The 20,314-nt window shown below is 38.4% G+C and overlaps 8 protein-coding genes, 1 long non-coding RNA gene and 1 other non-coding gene across 17 annotated transcripts; 5 read left to right on the top strand and 5 right to left on the bottom strand.

The window, feature by feature from the left end:
- The first annotated feature begins 244 nt into the window (after nt 1-244).
- DDI1 (ubiquitin family protein) lies at nt 245-3,520 on the top strand. Of its 3 annotated transcripts, NM_001202948.2 has the most exons (16): nt 245-449; nt 623-655; nt 800-930; nt 1,033-1,153; nt 1,245-1,361; nt 1,497-1,562; nt 1,749-1,811; nt 1,906-1,950; nt 2,097-2,158; nt 2,246-2,339; nt 2,436-2,528; nt 2,613-2,682; nt 2,782-2,852; nt 2,941-3,024; nt 3,112-3,349; nt 3,462-3,520. In NM_001202948.2, exons 1-15 carry the CDS (start codon nt 384-386, stop codon nt 3,238-3,240), a joined length of 1,245 nt encoding a protein of 414 aa, NP_001189877.1. In that variant the 5' UTR covers nt 245-383; the 3' UTR covers nt 3,241-3,349; nt 3,462-3,520. The 3 variants fall into 3 exon arrangements, with proteins under 3 accessions (NP_001189877.1, NP_566451.1, NP_001189876.1); NM_112168.5 differs by having other exon boundaries at nt 268-449; nt 3,112-3,474; NM_001202947.1 differs by having other exon boundaries at nt 296-449; nt 1,036-1,153; nt 3,112-3,500.
- Nucleotides 3,357-4,789, bottom strand: AT3G13230 (RNA-binding KH domain-containing protein). Of its 2 annotated transcripts, none has more exons than NM_001338039.1 (2): nt 4,668-4,789; nt 3,357-4,490 (listed from the first exon to the last, which is right to left on the bottom strand). In NM_001338039.1, the coding sequence occupies exon 2, from the start codon at nt 4,307-4,309 to the stop codon at nt 3,662-3,664; it is 648 nt and encodes a 215-aa protein (NP_001326485.1). In that variant the 5' UTR covers nt 4,310-4,490; nt 4,668-4,789; the 3' UTR covers nt 3,357-3,661. The 2 variants fall into 2 exon arrangements, with proteins under 2 accessions (NP_001326485.1, NP_566450.1); NM_112167.3 differs by having other exon boundaries at nt 3,357-4,331.
- A 251-nt stretch (nt 4,790-5,040) lies between these two features.
- AT3G13229 (kinesin-like protein (DUF868)) lies at nt 5,041-6,350 on the top strand. Its single transcript, NM_148719.3, has one exon. It carries the CDS (start codon nt 5,297-5,299, stop codon nt 6,164-6,166), a length of 870 nt encoding a protein of 289 aa, NP_683561.1. The 5' UTR covers nt 5,041-5,296; the 3' UTR covers nt 6,167-6,350.
- Nucleotides 6,351-6,480: 130 nt separating this feature from the next.
- Nucleotides 6,481-7,768, bottom strand: AT3G13228 (RING/U-box superfamily protein). The gene has a single exon (NM_112166.1). The coding sequence runs from the start codon at nt 7,655-7,657 to the stop codon at nt 6,680-6,682; it is 978 nt and encodes a 325-aa protein (NP_566449.1). The 5' UTR covers nt 7,658-7,768; the 3' UTR covers nt 6,481-6,679.
- A 575-nt stretch (nt 7,769-8,343) lies between these two features.
- Nucleotides 8,344-10,538, top strand: AT3G13226 (regulatory protein RecX family protein). Its single transcript, NM_112165.5, has 5 exons — nt 8,344-8,510; nt 8,808-9,419; nt 9,547-9,639; nt 9,815-9,902; nt 10,000-10,538. The coding sequence occupies exons 1-5, from the start codon at nt 8,446-8,448 to the stop codon at nt 10,288-10,290; spliced, it is 1,149 nt and encodes a 382-aa protein (NP_566448.1). The 5' UTR covers nt 8,344-8,445; the 3' UTR covers nt 10,291-10,538.
- A 430-nt stretch (nt 10,539-10,968) lies between these two features.
- On the top strand, nt 10,969-11,250 carry AT3G02665. Its single transcript, NR_140934.1, has one exon. It is a non-coding gene; the product is annotated as an other RNA (long non-coding RNA).
- A 565-nt stretch (nt 11,251-11,815) lies between these two features.
- AT3G13225 (WW domain-containing protein) lies at nt 11,816-16,065 on the top strand. Of its 3 annotated transcripts, NM_001161141.2 has the most exons (9): nt 11,816-11,963; nt 12,198-12,284; nt 12,737-12,861; nt 12,938-13,674; nt 13,791-14,989; nt 15,089-15,168; nt 15,256-15,419; nt 15,515-15,632; nt 15,721-16,065. In NM_001161141.2, the coding sequence occupies exons 1-9, from the start codon at nt 11,879-11,881 to the stop codon at nt 15,802-15,804; spliced, it is 2,679 nt and encodes an 892-aa protein (NP_001154613.1). In that variant the 5' UTR covers nt 11,816-11,878; the 3' UTR covers nt 15,805-16,065. The 3 variants fall into 3 exon arrangements, with proteins under 3 accessions (NP_001154613.1, NP_187930.2, NP_001327773.1); NM_112164.3 differs by having other exon boundaries at nt 12,198-12,861; NM_001338038.1 differs by lacking the exons at nt 11,816-11,963; nt 12,198-12,284 and adding an exon at nt 12,477-12,498 and having other exon boundaries at nt 12,567-12,861; nt 15,721-15,986.
- An 18-nt stretch (nt 16,066-16,083) lies between these two features.
- AT3G13227 (serine-rich protein-like protein) lies at nt 16,084-16,850 on the bottom strand. The gene has a single exon (NM_148718.3). It carries the CDS (start codon nt 16,702-16,704, stop codon nt 16,369-16,371), a length of 336 nt encoding a protein of 111 aa, NP_683560.1. The 5' UTR covers nt 16,705-16,850; the 3' UTR covers nt 16,084-16,368.
- A 472-nt stretch (nt 16,851-17,322) lies between these two features.
- AT3G13224 (RNA-binding (RRM/RBD/RNP motifs) family protein) lies at nt 17,323-20,006 on the bottom strand. Of its 3 annotated transcripts, NM_148717.4 has the most exons (6): nt 19,829-20,006; nt 19,647-19,687; nt 19,348-19,511; nt 19,141-19,246; nt 18,877-19,046; nt 17,325-18,650 (listed from the first exon to the last, which is right to left on the bottom strand). In NM_148717.4, exons 1-6 carry the CDS (start codon nt 19,882-19,884, stop codon nt 18,111-18,113), a joined length of 1,077 nt encoding a protein of 358 aa, NP_683559.2. In that variant the 5' UTR covers nt 19,885-20,006; the 3' UTR covers nt 17,325-18,110. The 3 variants fall into 3 exon arrangements, with proteins under 3 accessions (NP_851001.1, NP_683559.2, NP_001327772.1); NM_180670.2 differs by having other exon boundaries at nt 17,323-19,046; NM_001338037.1 differs by lacking the exon at nt 19,829-20,006 and having other exon boundaries at nt 19,647-19,742.
- Nucleotides 20,007-20,123: 117 nt separating this feature from the next.
- Nucleotides 20,124-20,204, bottom strand: AT3G13223. The gene has a single exon. It is a non-coding gene; the product is annotated as a tRNA-Leu (tRNA).
- Nucleotides 20,205-20,314: the final 110 nt, after the last annotated feature.

Genomic DNA, 20,314 nt, shown 5'->3' with positions numbered 1-20,314 from the left:
CTAAAGTATAAAGTTAAATCTTAAGTCTATATCCTTTAAGAACCAACAAACAATAAGGTTAATTACTGTTCAAAAGTCAAAACAAAGGTTGATTAGTAAAGTACAATTAACTTATGAGGAAACGGTCGGGATTTAAAAAGATTCAGGGGTAGTTTCGGGATTTAACCAATACGGGGTAGTTTCGGGATTTGAAGACCAATATCGGTGGAAGCTTCTGGGTCGAAAGGCGGGTTTAAGGTGGTTTGGCTTTTCTTATAAGCCAGAGTTAACATAAAACCTGAAGTAAAGCCATCTAAGGAAGTCACAGAGATTCTGATTTATAAAATTGACCAAAACAAGTCACAGAGGAGACCCCGGAAACCAAACAGTCGACGATTACGAAGATGAGGATCACTGTCATGACCGCCGGTGAACAAATCATCACTCTCGATGTCGATTCTCAGGAGACTGTAAGTTTCTTTTCCCCGGAAAACCCTAACTTTCCTGTTTCTTCGGGTTCTTAATCACAATGTACTTGTCGAATTAATCGATGGAGGTTCTTGGGTTTCACTACTTTAGCACTTATTACTCGACGTTTTCGAAAGTTTCGATTTTGCTGATCCTTAGTGCTATATTCCTGTAGGTTGAGAATGTTAAAGCCTTGCTCGAGGTTGAGGTAAGAGTTTTCAGATCTCTTTTGTCTATTTATATTTGGAATTGTGTCTCTTGCTACTGAGAAATTAAAGACTTCTGCTGAAATCTGGGGTTTAGGGTTTTTGGGACTTAAAGTTTCCTTGTTTTCCTTTTAATCAATGAGCAGTCCAATGTTCCGATTCAGCAGCAGCAGCTGTTGTATAATGGAAACGAGATGGGAAATTCCGATAAATTGAGTGCCTTGGGTGTTAAGGATGATGATTTATTGATGATGATGGTTTCCAATGCCTCATCTGGGTACGTTGGATTGATTTCCTCTTGCTTCTCTATTTTGAAATTTTGCAATTGCTGTTTGTGAACATGATTCTTTGTTTGTCTCATTTGCTTGCTCTTCTTCAGTAGTGCCACTAGTGCGGCGGGGAATGATTTGGGCATGAATCCTGATGGGTCAGCTTTGAACCCTGCAGCCTTTCAACAACACATTCGTGGGGATTCTAATCTTATGGGACAGTTATTTCAGGTCTGAATTTATAGTAACTAGAACTACGAAATTCTTCTTGGACTTCGTTTTATGACTCTGTTGCCTTGGCTTTTGATGTTGTGAATTGTAGAATGATCCTGAGCTTGCACAAGTGATTTCTGGAAGCGATTTAAATAAGTTACAGGATGTTTTGCGTGCACGGCATCGTCAGCGATCTGTTTTACAGCGTCAGAAGGAAGAGGAACTTGTAAGCCTTACTTCAAAATAAAACTGATTTTCAGGATAACTGGCTTTGAAAGAGTTACTAGCTTCTCTTTTTTCCACACATTAAGTTACATCTACCACTACAAATAACCCTGCTTGTGTATTTCCCTCCTTGCAGGCCCTTCTGTATGCAGATCCTTTTGATGTTGAAGCACAGAGGAAAATTGAAGCTGCAATTCGTCAGGTTAATTGTTCTTACTTATGTTACATGTACTGGACTCTTGTATTACTTTAGTGGCAAATAACTCTTTTGTGATTCCTGGATGCAATCTTTCACTTTGGTTAGTTTCTTATGTTCTCCTAATTTGATTGTTACCTTTTCGTGTCATTTCTGACTTTTGGTACTATCTTGATTGATATATTTGAACAGAAAGGAATTGATGAGAACTGGGAAGCTGCCCTTGAACATAATCCTGAAGGTTTTGCTCGGGTGGTATGTATGCTTGTGTTTTAGTTTATGCTTCTGAAATTCCTTAACCTTTTTTTGTATAAAGTCTTGATTTCTTTTGTTTTTATCACTTCCTTAGATAATGCTCTATGTGGATATGGAGGTCAACGGCGTACCTTTGAAGGTAGAATTTTGCAACCAGATTATAACCTCGTTTCACCTTACTATCTGTTCTCAATTTTTCTTGGTCTCTCAGTGCGCTTAGAGGCGTTATCGAGCACTCCTTAGATCATCTTTTTTGTTCTAAACCTATATTTACACCATCTCCAGGCTTTCGTTGATAGTGGTGCACAGTCGACAATTATATCCAAGAGTTGTGCTGAGAGATGCGGGTAACTTCCATGTTTATATCTTCTGGTCCTTCTTGTAACATAGAATGATGGAAAATTTCACAAGTCTTGATGACTACTTACTTTCAGATTGCTGAGACTTATGGACCAACGCTACAAAGGTATTGCCCATGGTGTTGGCCAAACAGAGATATTGGGCCGCATTCATGTTGCTCCTATCAAGGTAAACACCGTCAATCTTTTTCTGACAAGGTTTTCACCTTTGCTTTTCTGTTTCATTATTCTTTGCATAAGAAACTGAAAATCTCGAACTTTGCAGATTGGAAACAACTTTTACCCTTGTTCATTCGTGGTGCTGGACTCACCTAACATGGAATTTCTGTTTGGCCTGGATATGCTGCGTAAGCATCAGGTAACATTTCCATATTTTGACTGAATTTATTGGATCTGTTCCAACCAAATATAAAACTGAGACTCTTTTTCTTTCTGTGTGTAGTGCACTATAGATTTGAAGGAAAACGTCATGACTGTTGGAGGAGGAGAGGTCTCGGTTCCCTTTTTGCAAGGTTAGTTCTCTACTACCTTCTCAATCTTGATAACTATGAGTGATTTTAAATTCGTTGTCTTTGTTTTCAATTAACCTGACAAAAACCATACTTTCTCAGAGAAAGACATCCCGTCCCGATTTCTGGATGAAGAGCGTGTTCCAAATGATGCATCTAGCTCTGGAGCAACGGTAAGAAGTTTTGCATACTGTCTTCTATGGTTCTGATGAACTAAATTTCAAAACAATTTGTTATGATCAAAAACTTTTGGTCCCATAGGTTCCTTCTGGGTTCACAGAGAAGAAGAATAACACTGTTGCAAACCCAACAAGCCAACAACCGAAAAGGCAGAACACATCAGAGGTAAAAAAACTATGTTTAAGGTTTTAGTCTCACATCTTTTGATTCTTTTTCAGTCTCCATTAATCAATTTCATCACATAATCCACAGGGACCTGAATTTGAAGCCAAGATTGCAAAGCTTGTGGAACTAGGGTTCTCCCGCGATTCAGTGATACAAGCTCTCAAATTGTTTGAAGGAAACGAAGAACAAGCTGCTGGGTTTCTCTTTGGCGGCTAAGGATTAAATTAATCTGGCCCCATATACCCAAAGTAGGCCAACAAATTGTGATTTTAAAGAGACTCGTTACATTCAACTTCTTTTTCTCTCTTTTTTTTTTTTTTTTTTTGTATTTTATAGCTCAAGATGGTAACTGCAAGAACATGTCTTTACGTCACCATTCCAAGTTGTTTATGCTGTCGAATAAGCAGACTTAAGGGTTTATAGAAATGCAATGCAAGTGTTCTTATTTCTTTTACTTCAACTACTCGATTTGTCTTACCTTCAAAAGAATCCATAGCAGCAGCAGCATTCAAATAACAATTTTCATCCCATAACAAATTTTATAAAGAACACCATAACATTTGTTTCTTCAAAATTTCATTACAAAGATCACTCCGAACAAAAGCAAGTTAATGTTTCAAAATTTCGCCATTCAAAACTATTCGTTCAATCTAGCAGAGACAGATCTGAGCTTAGAGTAAACTTTCCCAGCAGGAGATCCCATAATAAGACTGCAAAGTGAACTCCTTGCGACTTTAATATTAGAGAAAGCTCCCAAAATATGAATCCTAGTGTCTGCAATCACAATCCTCGTCTTGGTCGAGTTCTCAATAGCAAACTTTGTCTTCCCTCCTTTACCAGACAACCTACCAATGGCTCTAGACAAATGCTCACCTTTAAGAGTCTTCACATCCTTGATCTCAAAAGACTCAACATAAAGCTCGTCCATTCTCAAAAGAGAGATAGCATCAGGGATATCAAAACCAAGCATGAAAGCGTGTACAAAATCCGCAGACTTCTGAAGATTACTGATGTCGGGAGTGTCAGCTCGGGTTTTAAGCTCGACTTTGCGGGCTTTGAGATTCATCCTTATGTCAACCTTCATCTGATCGTAAATGGGTGTGTAGATATCCAACCATGCTTTCTTGAGAGGCGAGTATCGGTTTGGTGGTACAGCTATTTTCCTGAACTGGACTTTACCATCAGACATTTCATGAGCTTTCAAAGGCTTGAAGGTTGGTTTAGGCGGCAATGGCACAGTTCCTTCTGTTGCTGTCTCAACTTCCATCTGAGTAGACTCTGCCATTTCTTCTATGGTAAATTATTACCTACAAGCAATACATAAATTATCCAAAGTATGAATTACACTCTTAAATCTGAAATTCATGAGTTTCTAATGAATCACTGGCTATCAATCAAATTCGCACAGATAAAGCTAGATCAGATTTGATACCTTAAATACTAGTAATTGAGCTACAACTAGTAATCTGAAGATAAAAATTGTAAAGAAGAATAAACACAACCAAATAGATAAAACTCGAATCGTTACACAGATATATGAAATTAAAAACATCCGACTAATTGAGCTCGTAGAGAGATTTCAAGAGAGAAATCGATCAAAAATTTTGGGGAATTCAAAACATATTATTGAAATTGGAGAATACCTAAATCTTTGATTGGGATCTGATGGCGGGACGGCGGAACAACAACTGAGGAGGAGTAGCTGCTTCGGAGGATGTTTTTTGTTTTATGAAGGTTTTAAGCTTAGGGTTTATCTATGTAGCCGGACAAAAACGACATCGTTTCACAATCTCTATTTATATTACCAATTGGGTTTATAAAGCCCATAAAAGTTTTGTCAAACTTTGGCCCTTTTATTCATTAGGTATGTATGACCTTATTTACAACTATGTAAACCGAAATTAAAAAATGAAAAAGACATAACAACATGTAACGATTGAAGATATTATTCTTCTACATTGCTCGTTGAAATTAATTTACCAAGCTCTGATTGGGCTACTAAAGATAGGTAAGGTCACAATTATGGGTCTGAGTCATGAAGATCCAAACTTAGAAGCAATCTATTCTTAGTAAATCACAAACAAACAAAAACCTTCGGTTTCATTAGTTCGTTTCACCAAACAAATTAAGGTCATCAAATTTTCTCTTGAGAACAATTCAGAGTTCTTAAATCTCCAGATGACAATCAAAAACCTGAGGCCAAGCCTGTGGGTTTTGTTCATACCTCGTTCAGACCGATAAAGATTTCAAGAAACAACACAACGTACGAGAAATGTTTAATCAATCCAGCTCTGTCTCGTTAATCTACGTAGTTGAAATCGCCAAAACACCACAAAACGTAGACGTCACTTGGTCTAAAACCACCTCCTCACATTCTTTAACCATCAAAATCGAGAACGTCAAAGACGAGCAACAGAATCATCATCAACCGGTGAAGATAGATCTTTCAGGTTCTTCGTTTTGGGCCAAAAAGGGTCTCAAGAGCTTAGAAGCTAACGGAACTAGAGTCGACGTATACTGGGATTTTCGTCAAGCCAAATTCTCGAACTTCCCTGAACCTTCCTCTGGCTTCTACGTCTCTCTCGTATCCCAAAACGCAACCGTTTTAACGATCGGGGATTTAAGGAACGAAGCTTTAAAGAGGACGAAGAAGAACCCTTCAGCTACAGAAGCTGCCTTGGTCTCCAAGCAAGAACACGTCCACGGGAAACGCGTTTTCTACACGCGGACGGCGTTTGGCGGTGGGGAGTCGAGGCGGGAGAATGAGGTGGTGATCGAAACATCTCTGTCGGGTCCTAGCGATCCAGAGATGTGGATCACGGTGGACGGTGTGCCGGCGATTAGGATCATGAATTTGAATTGGAGATTTAGAGGGAATGAGGTTGTGACTGTGAGTGATGGTGTTTCTTTGGAGATCTTTTGGGACGTTCATGATTGGCTGTTTGAACCCTCTGGTTCGTCTAGTGGGTTGTTTGTTTTCAAGCCTAAAGCTGGATTTGAATCTAAATGTCTTAGTTTTAATGGTGGCTATGGTGATGGTGAAGGTGAGGATCATGATGTGGAAGATGACGATTCGTCGCCCAAGTATTGTCATGTCCTATATGCCGTCAAAGAACTAGAATTTCCATGTCAAAAAAATTAGTTTTGTCAGGTAGTTAATTATTTAGCATAACCTTTGTATTTTTCCTTAATTTCATATTGTAATATCTGTGATGGATATGTTTCTGGTTAGCGCAACCAGCGGTAATTGATAATTTGTCATGCATGTGACAAAACGTGAATTCGGTTTTTCTTGAATTGAAAATATTGAATTTTGATGCGTTTTGGAGAACAAAATATAAGGTTGAAACTAGTTAAAATTGATGGACTGTTTTTTCCGACCATCTCTAGTTACTCTATGAGATTAGTTTGGACTCGTTCCTATATTCCGGTTTGTTATGTTGATATGGCTTTAGCAACAAAAAAACGAACTTTGTTAATTTCTAGTCCGAAGCATTAAGGATTACAAAAATTATCTAAAGAATATGTTGCCGGTTAACACTAGCCTTTGTTGTAGAAGGATTAAAAAAAACCAGAAAATCTCGCAATATTCTGTAAAAAAAAACTAGAAAAATCTCGTAAATTGTTCTATCATATATTTAAGAAACCTAGTTCATCATTGATCTTCTTCGCGTGGCAACTCGTAACGACACAATGGACAAAAGTGATTGGTCTCAAACCACTTTACGGCACACTCATCGTCAAAGTCATGTCCACAAGGTAAAGCCACAAGTATTCCTCCAGCGTTAAACTCTTCCAAACAAATTGTGCATCTTTCGCCTGTATAATTAATCTTGTCATATATTTTCCTGGTTAAGGACTTGACCACGAGTTTGCTTGCGGGTCCCAAACAGAAATTAGTGGTCTCGTCAAACGAGACTTGAACTGCTTCTTCGATATCAGTCTCGTCGTGAGGAAAAAGATACAACGACACTTGTAAAGCACACCCGGGAGAATGCCCATTACTTGCAGAAGAAGTTATTTTAATAACATATAAAATATGATAAATCACAACTGGAATATTTTGGTCGCTGATCCCTGCTTCCTTCATGAAATTACACCAGTCTACGAGACAAAAATCTTGGTTGAGGAATTCGTTGACAAACGTCAAAGTCGTGAAAGTCAAGATATCATTTTCATTCTTGATCACTGCATTGACTCTGATTGTGCCGCCGGAATCTTTTGGTTCAGGATCCTGTTTGATTTCGTAATCTAACGAGACTTTAACCGCTGCCTCAATATGACTCACATCGAGAAGAAGAAGACACCACGACACTTCTAAAGCAGACCCTGGAGAATACCCTTCACTTGGGGAAGACATTATTTCAGCAACATGGGGAATAAAGTGATACATCATATGTGCAGTATCGTAGTCGCTGAGCCCTGCTACCTTCAAGATATTAATCAAATCCATTTTGATTTGACACTCGTTGCCATCATCGCTGATGAGTTCGTCGGCAGACGACGACGTCGTCAAAGTCAAGGTATCAGTTTCACGGTAGATCATTGCATTGACTATAATTATGCCCGCTTCTTCTGGTTTAGGATCGTCTTTGATTTTGTGACTGAAATCCACGCGTAGAACTGTAAACATGATTACAAACCAAAAACAAAAACAATCAAATCTGGTGGCTTCTGATTTTTTTTCTTTCTCTTTGTAGTTGTGGTCACTTGAAAAAGAAATTGAATCGATGAATGATTTTAGGGTTTAGGCTGAATAAACTCATATATTTATAGTAGAGAGACTCTTTGTCGGTCCCTAAATTTTAATGGGATTTCTTTGACTTTTTCTTTTAATCTGATTAATTTCCATTTATTATCTTTTAAAAATTAAAATTACATAAAAGATAAGGGTAAAATTATTTCTAAGAGATCTTTTTGAGATATCAGTTTCCATTTTTTTTTTCGTTTTAAGAAAATCCACTATAATTTGATTAAAGATTTTTTGTTTTTGTTTTTGTCTGATAATTTTTTTCTGTGTTTATGACGGTTAAAATTTTTGACGGTTAAAATCCATTGTTTATGACAGTTAAAATTTTTGTTTCCACTAGAAAAACAAGTGATCACATATAACCAAAGAGGATTTGATATAGGTCAGTAGTTAGAAAATTAGGTGAAACCTCTGTTGTAGATAAATTTATTGGTTCGTTTCATGAGAGTAAATCAGTAAATAAATACAAATTTTCTTCTAATCTACACAATATTACTCTAATTATAAACTCTAATTACTCTTATCACCCGCCGCAATGGTGGTCCCAAAGAGTCACGCGCACTCTAGCAGCTAAATGTCTCACGCGCACTCTAGCAGCTACAAACTTCCAATGTTTGTAACAAACTTATCTAGGGTTTGTACCAGAAGAGCTGGGAGATTTCAATTGGGAAATGCTGAAACTAGGGTTTCGGTTAGCGATTGGCATTCAACATCATCGCCTCTTCCGTATTCCATGGTTAGTTTATAATTTTAGTTCAATTCGTAATACAAAATCGCCGAAATCAAACTAAAATCCCATAAATCTGTTTTTTTTTCTTCTTCGTTGAAATCTTCATTGTATTGTCACATTTGAATTTTACATATGCTTCAAAGTTTTATCTCTTTGAGAGAATTTAATTATTTGGCTGTTGAGGAAGTTCTAAGTGGCTATCTTCTTCACTTTTGTTACTGATTGTTTTGTATTTGTTATGTGATCTTCTACTTTCATGGTGATTGTTTTAATCCTAAGTGTTTCACTTCTGATATTGTGTAGGGCGAAGAGACACTCTGTACCTAGAATCTTGTGTTCTGAGCAGCGGGATTACTGTTCATCAGGTCTGACAAAGTATGTTCCTAAGAAGTCTCGGAAGATTACTGAAGATTTGACATCTCAGCAATTTGATGTTACTAGAGTGGATCATAGTGTGTTGGGATTTCAAGTTAAGGGTAACAGCAAAGAGGCTAGAGATGGCTCATTTTTGGATCTGCAAGAGGAAAATGATACTGGAAGTTACACGAATGTGTCTTGTGATGACTCTGATGAAGGTTTTATGAGTTTGGACAAGGGTATAGATGCTAGTAGATTGGATCATAGTGTATTGGGGTCTAAAGTGAAGGCTAACATCAAAGAGACTGGAGAGGATACTGATTTTCATCTGCGGGATAAAAATGATGCTGATATGTACTCTGATGTTTCTTGTGATGACTCTAATGATGAAAGCAGCAACGAAGTTAGATCTACAGGCTATAAGTCGACGAGACAACACAAACAAGCTTATGATAAAATCAAACTACATTTGGAAGCTGAACAGGCCAAGAGTAGCAAAGAAGCCTGCAAAACCACGCAAGATGCAGAGCACATGGCTATTCGCTATCTCGGTTTAAGGTTTGCTTGCAACTTTGAGTTTTTGTAGCTTCTGTTATAATGTTGCAGAATGGTTTAGTTGTTTCATCTTCACTCTTCTCTGTGTGTATGATTTCATATCATCTTATTCTGCTCGGCATTGCTCCAGAGCATATTCAGCAGCTGACCTGAAGAAGAAGCTCATAGGAAAGAAATATCCTATTGAAGTCGTTGACAAAGTGATCGATGATTTCCAGATTCGGTAAGGTTCCTCTTGATTTCTTTTCAATCAAGATCCATGGCATCATGTGTTTGTTTTCCTTGATGCATCAGGCAGGGTCTAGGTTACTTTTCTTGTAACATTATCCGCTTTACCACTGATATAAAAACCGAGTAAGAAAATGTCTCACTTTCAACTTTTTGTTCGTGTGTTTCAGAGGTTTTGTCAATGATAGCTTGTACGCGGAGTCATTCACTCGATCTAGATGGTCTTCCTTAAGTTGGGGACCAAGGCGGATCAAACAAGTAAGAATTGCCATTCACATTTATCTTTTCTGTGAGATAATAATTTTGTCTGATCTTTCACTACTAAGGAGAAGTGAATATTTTGTGTGTGGATCAGGCATTGTTTAAGAAAGGCATAAGCAACAAAGACTCAGAGACGGCCATAAAGCTGGTTTTTGAGAAACGCCAATGCAATGAAGGAGATGAAGAAGCAGAACTAAACCACGGGCTGTCCAAGGAAGCAGTGGACCAGCTTTATGTCCAGGCATCAAAGCGGTGGCTTCAAGGTCGAGACTTGCCTACAGAAACTCGTAAAACTAGAGTCATCCGGTGGCTTCAGTACCGGGGTTTCAACTGGGGTGTCGTTACCCAGCTTCTAAAGAGGTTAGAGTCTACTCATGAGTCGTGATCATATTTCACACATGTATCGTTTTGGCCCTTAGGTTTTATATTTGTTAGGAACTGCCCATAAGCCATGTTCCATTTTGTAATATGGTCAACTAATGACAACGTTTTGTGTTAATAGTTAAATAATGATAACGTTTTCACAATTGGTTAATGATTGCATAGTACCAAGCTTTGGTGATTTTGATTTCATAAATCTTTTGTATTTTGTATTGTGGAATGTGTATAATGGCCAATATGGTACAAACTGAGTCCTCATCATCGTTGAGCAATGGTTATGATATACACTAAGGAAAAACTACGAGTAATTGCCCCTATAGGGCTAATAGTTTATCTTCAAGTTAATGCCATTAGGGATTTTCCACGTGGTTGTTGTTCAGTTGACATAAAACTCAGATAGAGAACGAAAGCGAAACTTGTGAGAGGTAAGAAGAGAAATATTAGTTTCAGTCTCACAAGTCTTCACTTTCGTTTTTGGTCTGAGCCTAATGTCATTTGAACCACAACTAGGTGGAATGTCATTTGAACCACAACTAGGTGGGAAATCTCTAATCTCATAAACTTTACGGTTCTTGAACTATAATAGCCCTATACGAGCTATTACTCCTAGATTCACTTCAGTAACATCACCATTGCTCAACGATGTTTGATACTTTGCATGAACCATGTTCTCCATAACACCCATTTCAAAACTCCCCACCACTCCAAATTTCATCAAATCTTTCGCAATTTCACCAACGTCCACGAATGGAATGTTTTGTGCTTTTTTTTTTGAATGATTTGAAGAGGAATATCACAAGAAAAGTCACATAGGAAGGAATCGAGTATAGGTGGTACACATATTTATGGTTTTCGAATCATATTAAGAGTCTCAAGTCTCTGTACTAAGAAAATTGATTGAAGATGACTGAGTTCAAGTTTTTGTGTGATTATTATTATTGTAGTTGTTGTTGTTTGATTGAGCATTTGTAATTATCTTCTCAAAACTTTAAATTACATGATTGGAGTAAAACTTTGATCGAACGTATTTATATATTTTGTTGTGGCAATGTTCGGAATTTTATGTGATACTTTGCAAGTGGAATGAGCATACTGATCATTTGTAATGTGTTAACCGGACTGAATGTGGATCGGTCTGATTTACAAACCTTAATCGACTATTTAAACGACATGCAATGGACAATGTAAAAAAACAAAAACGCACGACGTTTAAGAGCATCTCCATCAGTAGTCTCTTACATAGTTTCTCATTAACTAAAAAATATAAAATAATAATAAAGTAGGAGAGAGATTGAAAATAGTTTCTCTGCAGAAAAACTTTAGATTAATGATTGAGAGAGTATGTGTATATGTGTGTTTATAATTGAAGAGAAACTAAATTATAATAAAATATTATTATATTTTTTTTTTAGAAACTTTCAAAATATCTCAATGGAAATAGCCTAAGGCAGTTAGGCGGCTATTGCGAGGAAACGGTGTCGTTTGGTTCGAATATAAAGTTTTTAACCTTTCGACGCGACGCGAAAGCTACTTCTGGTTTTTTTTTTTTAATTGGCTTGGGGTTAGAGTCTGAAGAGAGAGTAAGAAATCTGATGGGGAAGAGAAAAGAGCGTCGTTACGCCGCCATGAATAGCACCGGCCGTCGTGTCAAGCTTGATCTCTTTGCGGAACCCTCTGGTATGCTTCTTCTTCTATACTTGTCTAATGGATTTCTGCTCTTTTGTTCGATTAATTCTATTAGATTGATGGATTTGTGGATTCGATCTCGTTTCTCAATAAAGCTAGTTTATGAATGACTTAGGCTACCTGACAAAGAGTCTGATAATTTTAATTTAGATTTTTTTTTTGTAGGAATTGTCGAATTTTGCGTTTCTCGGCCTTTTTTTAGTATATCTTTTGATATTTTTGTAGGAGATTTGGGTGGCTCAGATGTGCGTGATGGAGTTGAGCGGGAACAAACAGAGCTTAATGAGCTACCCAATTCACCTTCTTCTTCAGGTGGGTTCCATCAGCTATCTTCAAAATCCGCTATGTAGCCAAGCCCATAGTTATTTGTCACCAAAATTTCTTCTCAGAGTATTAGAGTGATTGTGGTCTTAAGGACGTCGTATGACATCAGTTCAGGCCAAGACACAGTGATATTTTGAATGAGTTGGTCTATTTTGCAGCTTCAAGCTTTCTGGGGACTTTCTTCTGGATGTAGCTCCTAGCGGTTCGTATGTCTCTGGCTGTTTTGGCTTGCTACGCTTAACTGACGGCTTTGTCATTTATTTGTGACAGGTCGCTGATAAATCTTCCCCGACGTTATTCTCTATCCTTTTTTTTTTTACTTTACAATGCAATATAAAGTATCACATTCCTATACTTTTAGCAGGTCATATAACTGAAGTCTATGTATGTACTTGGTACGGCTCCCAAATTTTGACGCTTTATTTATTTGCTTTTTTCAGGTCAGAAAACAGAAAATCCTTTGCTTTTACTTGGGCAGTATAGTGATGATGAGGTGGAAGAAGATTCGGATAAGAAGGCAGATGATACCTCTGCAGATAGTTTCTTAGCCAATAAAAATGAGCAGGTAACAACAACTAACTTTTATAAATCGGAGTAATGATGATGTATCTGTTAGTCTTGATGAGTTTTATTTATACCAGGTTGATGGATTAATTCAAGGAGGACACAAAGATACGAATATCAAATCAGGTGCAGTCACCACCACTATGCAGATGGCTGATCAACAGCAGACAGGGGAGAATTCTTCTGCTCTTGATTCTAGAGCTGAAGTAGAAACTGGTTATACCACAGTGAGTAACTCAACAACATTGGATGGACTAAACAAGCAGACAGTTCCCTCAGTTCAAGCATCTGGCAGTGTGTCTTTGGAGCACCAGGCTCCCACAGATGTTACGTCGCAGTGGAAGATGATTCTGCATGAGGAGAGCAATCAGTATTATTACTGGAATACAGAAACTGGAGAAACTTCGTGGGAATTGCCTACAGTTTTGACTCAAACTACCTTTGCATATGGGACTGGGTACAATGAGTCTGGGCCCATGGTTACAGATGCTTCCACCTTGATTTCAAGTGTTGAACCAAGCTATTTCGTACCCGTGCAAAATAGTTTCACAGGAACTGACTATTCTACTTTTCCAACTGTTGAGCTGGATGGGAGAAACAAAAGTGAAGATCTATATGTCAAAAGTTTAGGAACTGATGGTCATCAAGTTGAATGTCGGATAGACTCTGTTGTTAGTTGTCAGGAGGACCTTTCAAGGCCAGGAAATTCAGATCATGTGCATACTTATTTTGATGCAGGAGCTGCTACTGACCTCCCATCTCGCTTGTTGAGTCAAATCGAAAGCTTACTGGAGAAGCTGAGGTCTCTGAAGAGGTAACATATTCTAGTTTGCGTCTTCTTGTTTACGTATGTGATATTGTTAGGTAAAGAGACCACAGTTCCTTATCTTCTTTAAAATATGATAATGTCTAATTTCTAAAAATTTATAGGTCGCATGGGAACTTTCACAGCAATGAGCAGATAACAAAGTACATTCTGGAGGTTGAAGTCAGACATTCTGATGTAAAGGCGCTCATATTGGACACCTCACCTTTACTTTCTTTTTGGCTTCACACTGAGAAACAACTTAAGCGGCTGGAAGATAGTGTTAACGATGAGATTTACCAGCTTGCAAAATCTGCAGTAATGGATGAACCAGAAACTAACAAAAGCCCTCCCAAAGAAAAGTTGGTGGCAGATGCTAATACAGAGAGTGAGTCCGAGGACAGTGAGAGAGATGGAGAGTTAGCTCAATCTGGAAAATCTCTTCATTCAGATGAATCAGCTGATGGGAGCGGCGATGGATCTCCTAAACACTCCCCAAATCATCCAGCTGGGCAGTCTGATATTATTCCTTCAACTGAGATGCTTCAGAAGGCCGGCTCCCCAGATGTGGAAGATGTTGACATGGATGTGGATATGGAAGTTGAAGAATCAGTTCCAGTGTCTTCTGTTCAAGTGATAGACGCTTCTGATGGTAAGATGTTCAGTCAAACAGAGCCATCCAACCTTCATACAGATGTTCCACCACCTCCGGGTGAGGAATGGATTCCACCACCGCCGTCTGAGAGTGAAGATGTTCCTCCACCGCCACCAGACAGTTATAGCGAACCAATTCCTCCACCACCTGACAATGGCCATGTCGCTTCATCTTTGTCCAGTGACTCTCTCGGAGTTCCCTATACCGTACCTCAATCATATATGCATCAATCTGCTGATTATGCGACACAATACAACTTATCCTATCCAGAGTCCAATTATCAATATACCAATGCTGTTACTCTAGCTCCTAATACTCAGTTCTATGGCCATGTGGATGGATCTCAAGTTTCTCTTCCCCAATCCACATTTTATTATGAAACTGTTCCTGGTACAACTGAAGTTGTTCCTGCAGCAGCCAGTGCTGGTGAAGCTTATTACGATTTCAATGGTGCAGCTCCACTGTTTCCTGTCATTAGCTCGGGTGAGTCATCTCTACATCACAGTGGAGTTGGTTCTGCTAATCACCACATCCCAAACAACTCTTCTACAGCTGCAGTGCCTAGTTCGAGATCCAATGACTCTACTGAGGTTGGATCTTCAGCAACTGCTTCTAAATCCACAGATGTTACAAGTGGATCGTCTCTATTAGCAAAAGGTCAAACTAAAGGTATGAGAAATTCTTCATGAATCTCTAATCTTGGTTTCATTTTTGTTTATCACATTCATAGTTTGAGGGTTCTGAGTTCTTACTTGGCTTTGGTAACAGTGAAACGGACAAAAAAGAAAACAGTAGCTGCTACATCTACATTGAGGTCAAATAAAAAGGTTTCCAGTTTGGTTGACAAGGTATGTTATTTCTTGAATCTCGTCAAACAACCCTTTTTCTAGATTCTCTTAGATCCAAAACTTAAAGGTGTCTCCACTTGTGCTCAGTGGAAAGCTGCGAAAGAGGAGCTAAACGATAGCGAAGAAGAAGAAGATGATTCCGAAATCCTAGATAGAAAAAGAAAACGAGAAATCGAAGAATGGAAATCTCGACAAATCGCAAGTGGAGAGGCTAAAGACAACGCAAATTTCCAACCCCTGGGTGGTGACTGGTTAGTTACTCTCTCTGTAATGCCAACATTTATTTATCTCCTCTCCCAGTAAAACATGATTTAATTAGTTAAATCTGGTTGTATGATGTGATTAGGCGTGAGAAAGTGAAACGGAAGAGAGAACGAGCTGAGAAGTCTCAGAAGAAAGACCCCGAAAAGCAGCAAAAACCTGATCTAACAAAACTCTCAGCAAATCTCCCGTCGGAATGGCAGGTATTAAGTTTCACCATTCCACTAGCGTTTGATTTGTAAATGAGTACGCAGTTGCTAAAACATTGTCACTTGACTATCTCTCTTGTAGGCATATTGGGACGAATCTACCAAAAAAGTTTACTATGGGAATACGAGTACATCTCAAACCAGTTGGACACGACCCACTACCTGAACCTCAATTGCTTTCTCGTCTCACATTTTTTACAATTTCTTCTGTGATACATTTGTTTTAGATTCTCTAATCTTACCTTTATGTAAATTTATTACAGAGCTAGTGTTGGTGACATATAGACAAAGCTAAATCAAGAAAATATCATTTTACCATTTCCCAATGCTAACGTAATACTATAATTTGTTCCCTTAATCCTATTCCCTAACGTGACTTGTATTGAGTGACAAGATTTGGAAACTCAATTTCTCCATATGTCCAAACACAATGTTTAAAACGACCGAGTAGCGCCGACTAGGTGCTCATAGACGTTGTACAAATCCAACCTTGCCGGCTGAACTATATGGTTTATGATTTGTTCTCTAGCATTCTCGTCTAGGCGGGTCTTGGCGCATTTTGTACTTTTAACCGATGCAAACAAAAATCACGATCATTTGAATTTATTTCATTTGTGCAAACAGCAAAGTGAATATCCAGAGATTTCTCGACTTATGCATTTTTGTATATACACAGACACATACGAGAATTTTAAATTGATGAGAAGAAACACATAATATATATTAATCATCACTTGGGAGAATTAGAGTCTCCACCAGCCAACATGGAAAGGTTAGAGGGAACGGATGTGCCACGAGACATCCCGAGTCCAGCGTTACGACGGTGGTAACGGCACCTGAAGGAGCCAGGGTGTGTAGTTGGTGCGCATAAACAGTTTTGCCTCACGCTCGATGACTTGCTCATACCTACCGAGCCACCGCCACCACCACCACCACGACGTACGCGTGGAGACATGTTGTAAGCTTCTTGTCTTTTAATGTCGTCTTGGCTTACGTCTGCTTCTGTCTCCTTAAGTTTGATCTTCATCATCATCCTCCTCTTTGCTTCTTCCTCTTTCCCTTCCATTTGTGTTTTTTCTTTTTCCTTCCCCTTCTTCTGTGTTTCTTTCTCTACCTTTTTACGAATAGAGAAAACTCTAAAAAATAGTCGGAATTGTGAAACTGGTGAAAGAAAAAAAGATTTGTAGAGTTATAAAAGAGAAGTTAATGTAAACATTATGTATCTAAAAATAGTGATTTTCCTTTGTGTCCTTTCTTTGCGGTTCTGAATATCCGAGGTTGTCGTTTTCTTTGCAGTAAAATCGTCAATTAAATAGAGAGATTTGGAATCGACCAAACAAAATATATGGAGATTTTGGAAAATCGTTTTTGCATTTCAAAAATAGATAGAATGGATTTCAGAACTTAAAATTCTAGGTGTAAAAACAATACGTTCGTTTACACTTTACTCTACTGCTAAGATCGGCCTTAAAGCATTGAGATTAAAATCATGTTTACACTTTACACCTTCGTTTTAATCACTAATTAAGATTATCAACTATGATTGGGTAGACCTTTTATGTATTATGTATTTTTGTCAACTCTTTTTAATGTGTCGTACGTGTGACACATTCGTCGTCATAAATTTTTGAAAACTTTGTCTTAGAATTGTCTCTTTGCTGTTTGTATCATTCAATCCTTGCACTTAAAACGTAAAAGAGTTTGGATTTCAATTAACTTATAAAAGCATGTACAATAAGTGATATTCATTTAATGATACAGTACATCATTTTGACGAGAAATTACAGATAACAAAACCCACATTATTAGAACCAATGTCTAACCAATTATCCGTGGCCCTTACCCGAAAAAATAAGGAAACAAGAACCAAATAACCATGCTTGTATAGATGATTTTCAAAAACATTTATAATTGATTTTACGTTTTCAAACACATACAATTCCAATTTGTAGCTAGAACCTACGTATGCAGCTGACAAAAATATGCCTACTTACACATGCACTAACTGCCGTCAAACCTTTGTTCAGCACAACAAAATGTACAGAGATACAAGAGACCACATAAAGCATTCAACTTGAGCTCTAAAGAATAGATGAGTGCACATTTTGCAGAGCTTCTTAAGCTAATTCGTATGATTGTGAAAACTAAGCTAAGCGAGTAATTGATCATCTAACAAGACTACCAAATGATAAATCATTCTTGTGCCAGTGAGAAACAAACTCCAAGCCCAAATATGCTAAAGTCTACATAACACAATCTAAGTTATAGAGATAAGACAACACTTAAATTAGGTAAACACACAACTAAAAGATGACTAATAAAAGCTTTTTGATGCTCTTCCTGTCCTTAGCAACCCTTCCTGATGTTGGCGCTACATGATAACTCTAGAATGCACCTAGAGCAATTGGAACAATCTAGAGGAACCTGTGAGAGAAGCTTCTATAGCTCCAACTGATTGCTATTACCTCGACCCTACCTTGCATACGGATGGTATCGACTACTGCTACTATAACCCCTCCCATATGGACCACCTGCTCCTTCATAACTGCCACCTGGGCCACCAGATTCATATGCACCGCCGTAACCAGGCCCACCATATCCCCCATAGCCTTCCCCTCCTCCACGAGGATATCCCAAATAGGCTCCTTCTCCTCCACGGCCATATCCCTCACCACCAAACCCACTCCCATAGGGTCCAAAACGACTAGAATAGCCAAGGGGTGGTTCATTCCGGTAACCTCCTAAACTACCACCCCCATAATTATTATAACCTCCTCCAAATTCAGGGCCTACACTGCCACGACCATACCCATATCCCCCAGCATATCTACTAGCAGGACCTCCATGTGACCTAATGGGACCTGGAGGATGACCATACCCTCCATCAAAACCTCCGTAAGGTCCACCATAACTTGCATAACTATCGTTAGAAGAACGACCTCTAGGGTGACTACCGTAAGAAGGAGGTGAACGGTTTAGAGATTTCTTTGGTTCAGCTTTCTTGATCTCCACCTACAACAAAGCAACTTAATTAACCTAGCTATGCTAAGGACCCAAACTATAGCAGGGATTTCCTATCTTACTGTGACAAGCTCCTTACATTTGGTAAGCTAGTGGGTAGAATTCTAACTAAGTTAAACGTGTATAATGAAAGGAACAAGGAGAAAATATCAAATTGAAACCAAGATAAATATGTCATCATGAACCAAAATTCTAATCCCCATTTGTACAAGCTTACCTGAGTGTCTGCCATATCGATCATGTTTCCTTTGGACAATAATTCATCTACGACTTCTTCGCTATCAAAAATTACAAAACCAAAACCTCTGGACCTGTTTGTTTCATGGTCTCGAATAACCTGGTGCTCCACCACGTTCCCATACTTGGCAAAGAAGTCCTTAAGTTCATCTGATCAACAGAAAAAGAAACCAACTTCAATAAGGACAGGAAACCAGCATTCTCATGGAAAGCAAAAAAATATCATGCCAAGAGGGAGGTCTACCTTCTGTAACCGTTGAGGGTATACCACCAACGAAAATCTTCTTTGTTTTGATGTCCTTTGACTGATTGCCACCAGCACCTTTCGGAATAGTCCTTTTGATCTCAACCTGTTCCATCAAAACAAGGAAAAAAGTATTGATCAAGACCCAACACCCTACTAAAAATGAACACTATAAGCTAGTGAAGGAAGAAAAGAGAAGTGGCCGACCTGTTTGCCATTGATGACATGAGTATCTTCGATAACTTTGTCAACAACAGAAGGGTCAGCGAAGGTGATGAAACCGAAACCCCTAGGTTGTCCAGTATGTCGATCTCGCATAATGACAGAATCTGTAATCTCCCCGTACTTGCCAAAGTGCTTATTGAACACAGCTGCAATCAAAACCAAAGTGAGCAAGTAGAATCAACATTCCAACAGGTCTAACATCAGAAACACACACAAGAATCCATAACATAACAAAACTTAGAAACGCAATTTCTAGAACAAAACAAGAGGAAGAAACTTACTATTAGTCGTGTCTTTGTGCAATCCTCCAATGAATATTTTCCTGCAACACAAAAATTCCAAGCAAAACATAAATTAAACCTTAACCAACAATATAAAAAGAGTTACAAAGCCAACAGATTATGAGATATTTCCCTTAATCCTGTGGAATCAAACATGCAAGAGGTAGGAGAAGTAAACGTACCCAGGACTAGCGCCATCGCCGGACTGGAAATTATCATTACGAGATCTGGAACCCATCGCAGCTCCTAAATTCAGTTTTCGATTGAGCTAAAGGATCGAGAGAGACACCGAAAGCTAGGGTTTTGATAAGATCTGATGTCTCTTCATCTAATTAGAGGAGATAGCTAAATCGTGTAATATATATATATTCTTAAATTTGGACATCGACTTGTGGAAACAAAACAAAGTTAATATTTTTTTACACAGCTGTCTATTTTTCCTATTCTTGTAAAAAGACAAAAAAAAAAAAAGTAAATTGTTGACAGTGGGATTTGAACCCACGCCCTTTCGGACCAGAACCTTAATCTGGCGCCTTAGACCAACTCGGCCATATCAACTTTGTTGTCTCTCCTTCCATTAAACGCGTACAAAACAATCAAATAATGAGGAGGAAATCGATAAACAGTGACGTCAGCGTATAAATATACGTAGAGAGAGACATTAAGCG

This window comes from Arabidopsis thaliana, chromosome 3, assembly GCF_000001735.4.
Source record: "Arabidopsis thaliana chromosome 3, partial sequence".
NCBI lineage: Eukaryota > Viridiplantae > Streptophyta > Magnoliopsida > Brassicales > Brassicaceae > Arabidopsis > Arabidopsis thaliana.
The sequence above is the reverse complement of the archived record's forward strand: the minus strand, read 5'-3'. Positions and strand labels throughout refer to the sequence as shown.

What these genes read in the sequence shown, in the direction of transcription:
- AT3G13230 (NM_001338039.1), bottom strand. Translation starts at nt 4,309, where the DNA reads ATGGCAGAGTCTACTCAGATGGAAGTTGAGACAGCAACAGAAGGAACT.
- AT3G13229 (NM_148719.3), top strand. Translation starts at nt 5,297, where the DNA reads ATGTTTAATCAATCCAGCTCTGTCTCGTTAATCTACGTAGTTGAAATC.
- AT3G13227 (NM_148718.3), bottom strand. Translation starts at nt 16,704, where the DNA reads ATGGAAGGGAAAGAGGAAGAAGCAAAGAGGAGGATGATGATGAAGATC.
- AT3G13226 (NM_112165.5), top strand. Translation starts at nt 8,446, where the DNA reads ATGCTGAAACTAGGGTTTCGGTTAGCGATTGGCATTCAACATCATCGC. An exon ending in CGCCTCTTCCGTATTCCATG is followed by an intron (nt 8,511 to 8,807) that starts GTTAGTTTATAA and finishes GATATTGTGTAG; the next exon opens with GGCGAAGAGACACTCTGTAC. An exon ending in GACCAAGGCGGATCAAACAA is followed by an intron (nt 9,903 to 9,999) that starts GTAAGAATTGCC and finishes TGTGTGGATCAG; the next exon opens with GCATTGTTTAAGAAAGGCAT.
- AT3G13225 (NM_001161141.2), top strand. Translation starts at nt 11,879, where the DNA reads ATGGGGAAGAGAAAAGAGCGTCGTTACGCCGCCATGAATAGCACCGGC. An exon ending in CAATTCACCTTCTTCTTCAG is followed by an intron (nt 12,285 to 12,736) that starts GTGGGTTCCATC and finishes TGCTTTTTTCAG; the next exon opens with GTCAGAAAACAGAAAATCCT. An exon ending in TTTCCAGTTTGGTTGACAAG is followed by an intron (nt 15,169 to 15,255) that starts GTATGTTATTTC and finishes ACTTGTGCTCAG; the next exon opens with TGGAAAGCTGCGAAAGAGGA.
- DDI1 (NM_001202948.2), top strand. Translation starts at nt 384, where the DNA reads ATGAGGATCACTGTCATGACCGCCGGTGAACAAATCATCACTCTCGAT. An exon ending in AAGCCTTGCTCGAGGTTGAG is followed by an intron (nt 656 to 799) that starts GTAAGAGTTTTC and finishes ATCAATGAGCAG; the next exon opens with TCCAATGTTCCGATTCAGCA. An exon ending in GTCAGAAGGAAGAGGAACTT is followed by an intron (nt 1,362 to 1,496) that starts GTAAGCCTTACT and finishes CCCTCCTTGCAG; the next exon opens with GCCCTTCTGTATGCAGATCC.
- AT3G13228 (NM_112166.1), bottom strand. Translation starts at nt 7,657, where the DNA reads ATGTTTACAGTTCTACGCGTGGATTTCAGTCACAAAATCAAAGACGAT.
- AT3G13224 (NM_148717.4), bottom strand. Translation starts at nt 19,884, where the DNA reads ATGGGTTCCAGATCTCGTAATGATAATTTCCAGTCCGGCGATGGCGCT. An exon ending in GGCGATGGCGCTAGTCCTGG is followed by an intron (nt 19,688 to 19,828) that starts GTACGTTTACTT and finishes TTTGTGTTGCAG; the next exon opens with GAAAATATTCATTGGAGGAT. An exon ending in TCGATATGGCAGACACTCAG is followed by an intron (nt 18,651 to 18,876) that starts GTAAGCTTGTAC and finishes GCTTTGTTGTAG; the next exon opens with GTGGAGATCAAGAAAGCTGA.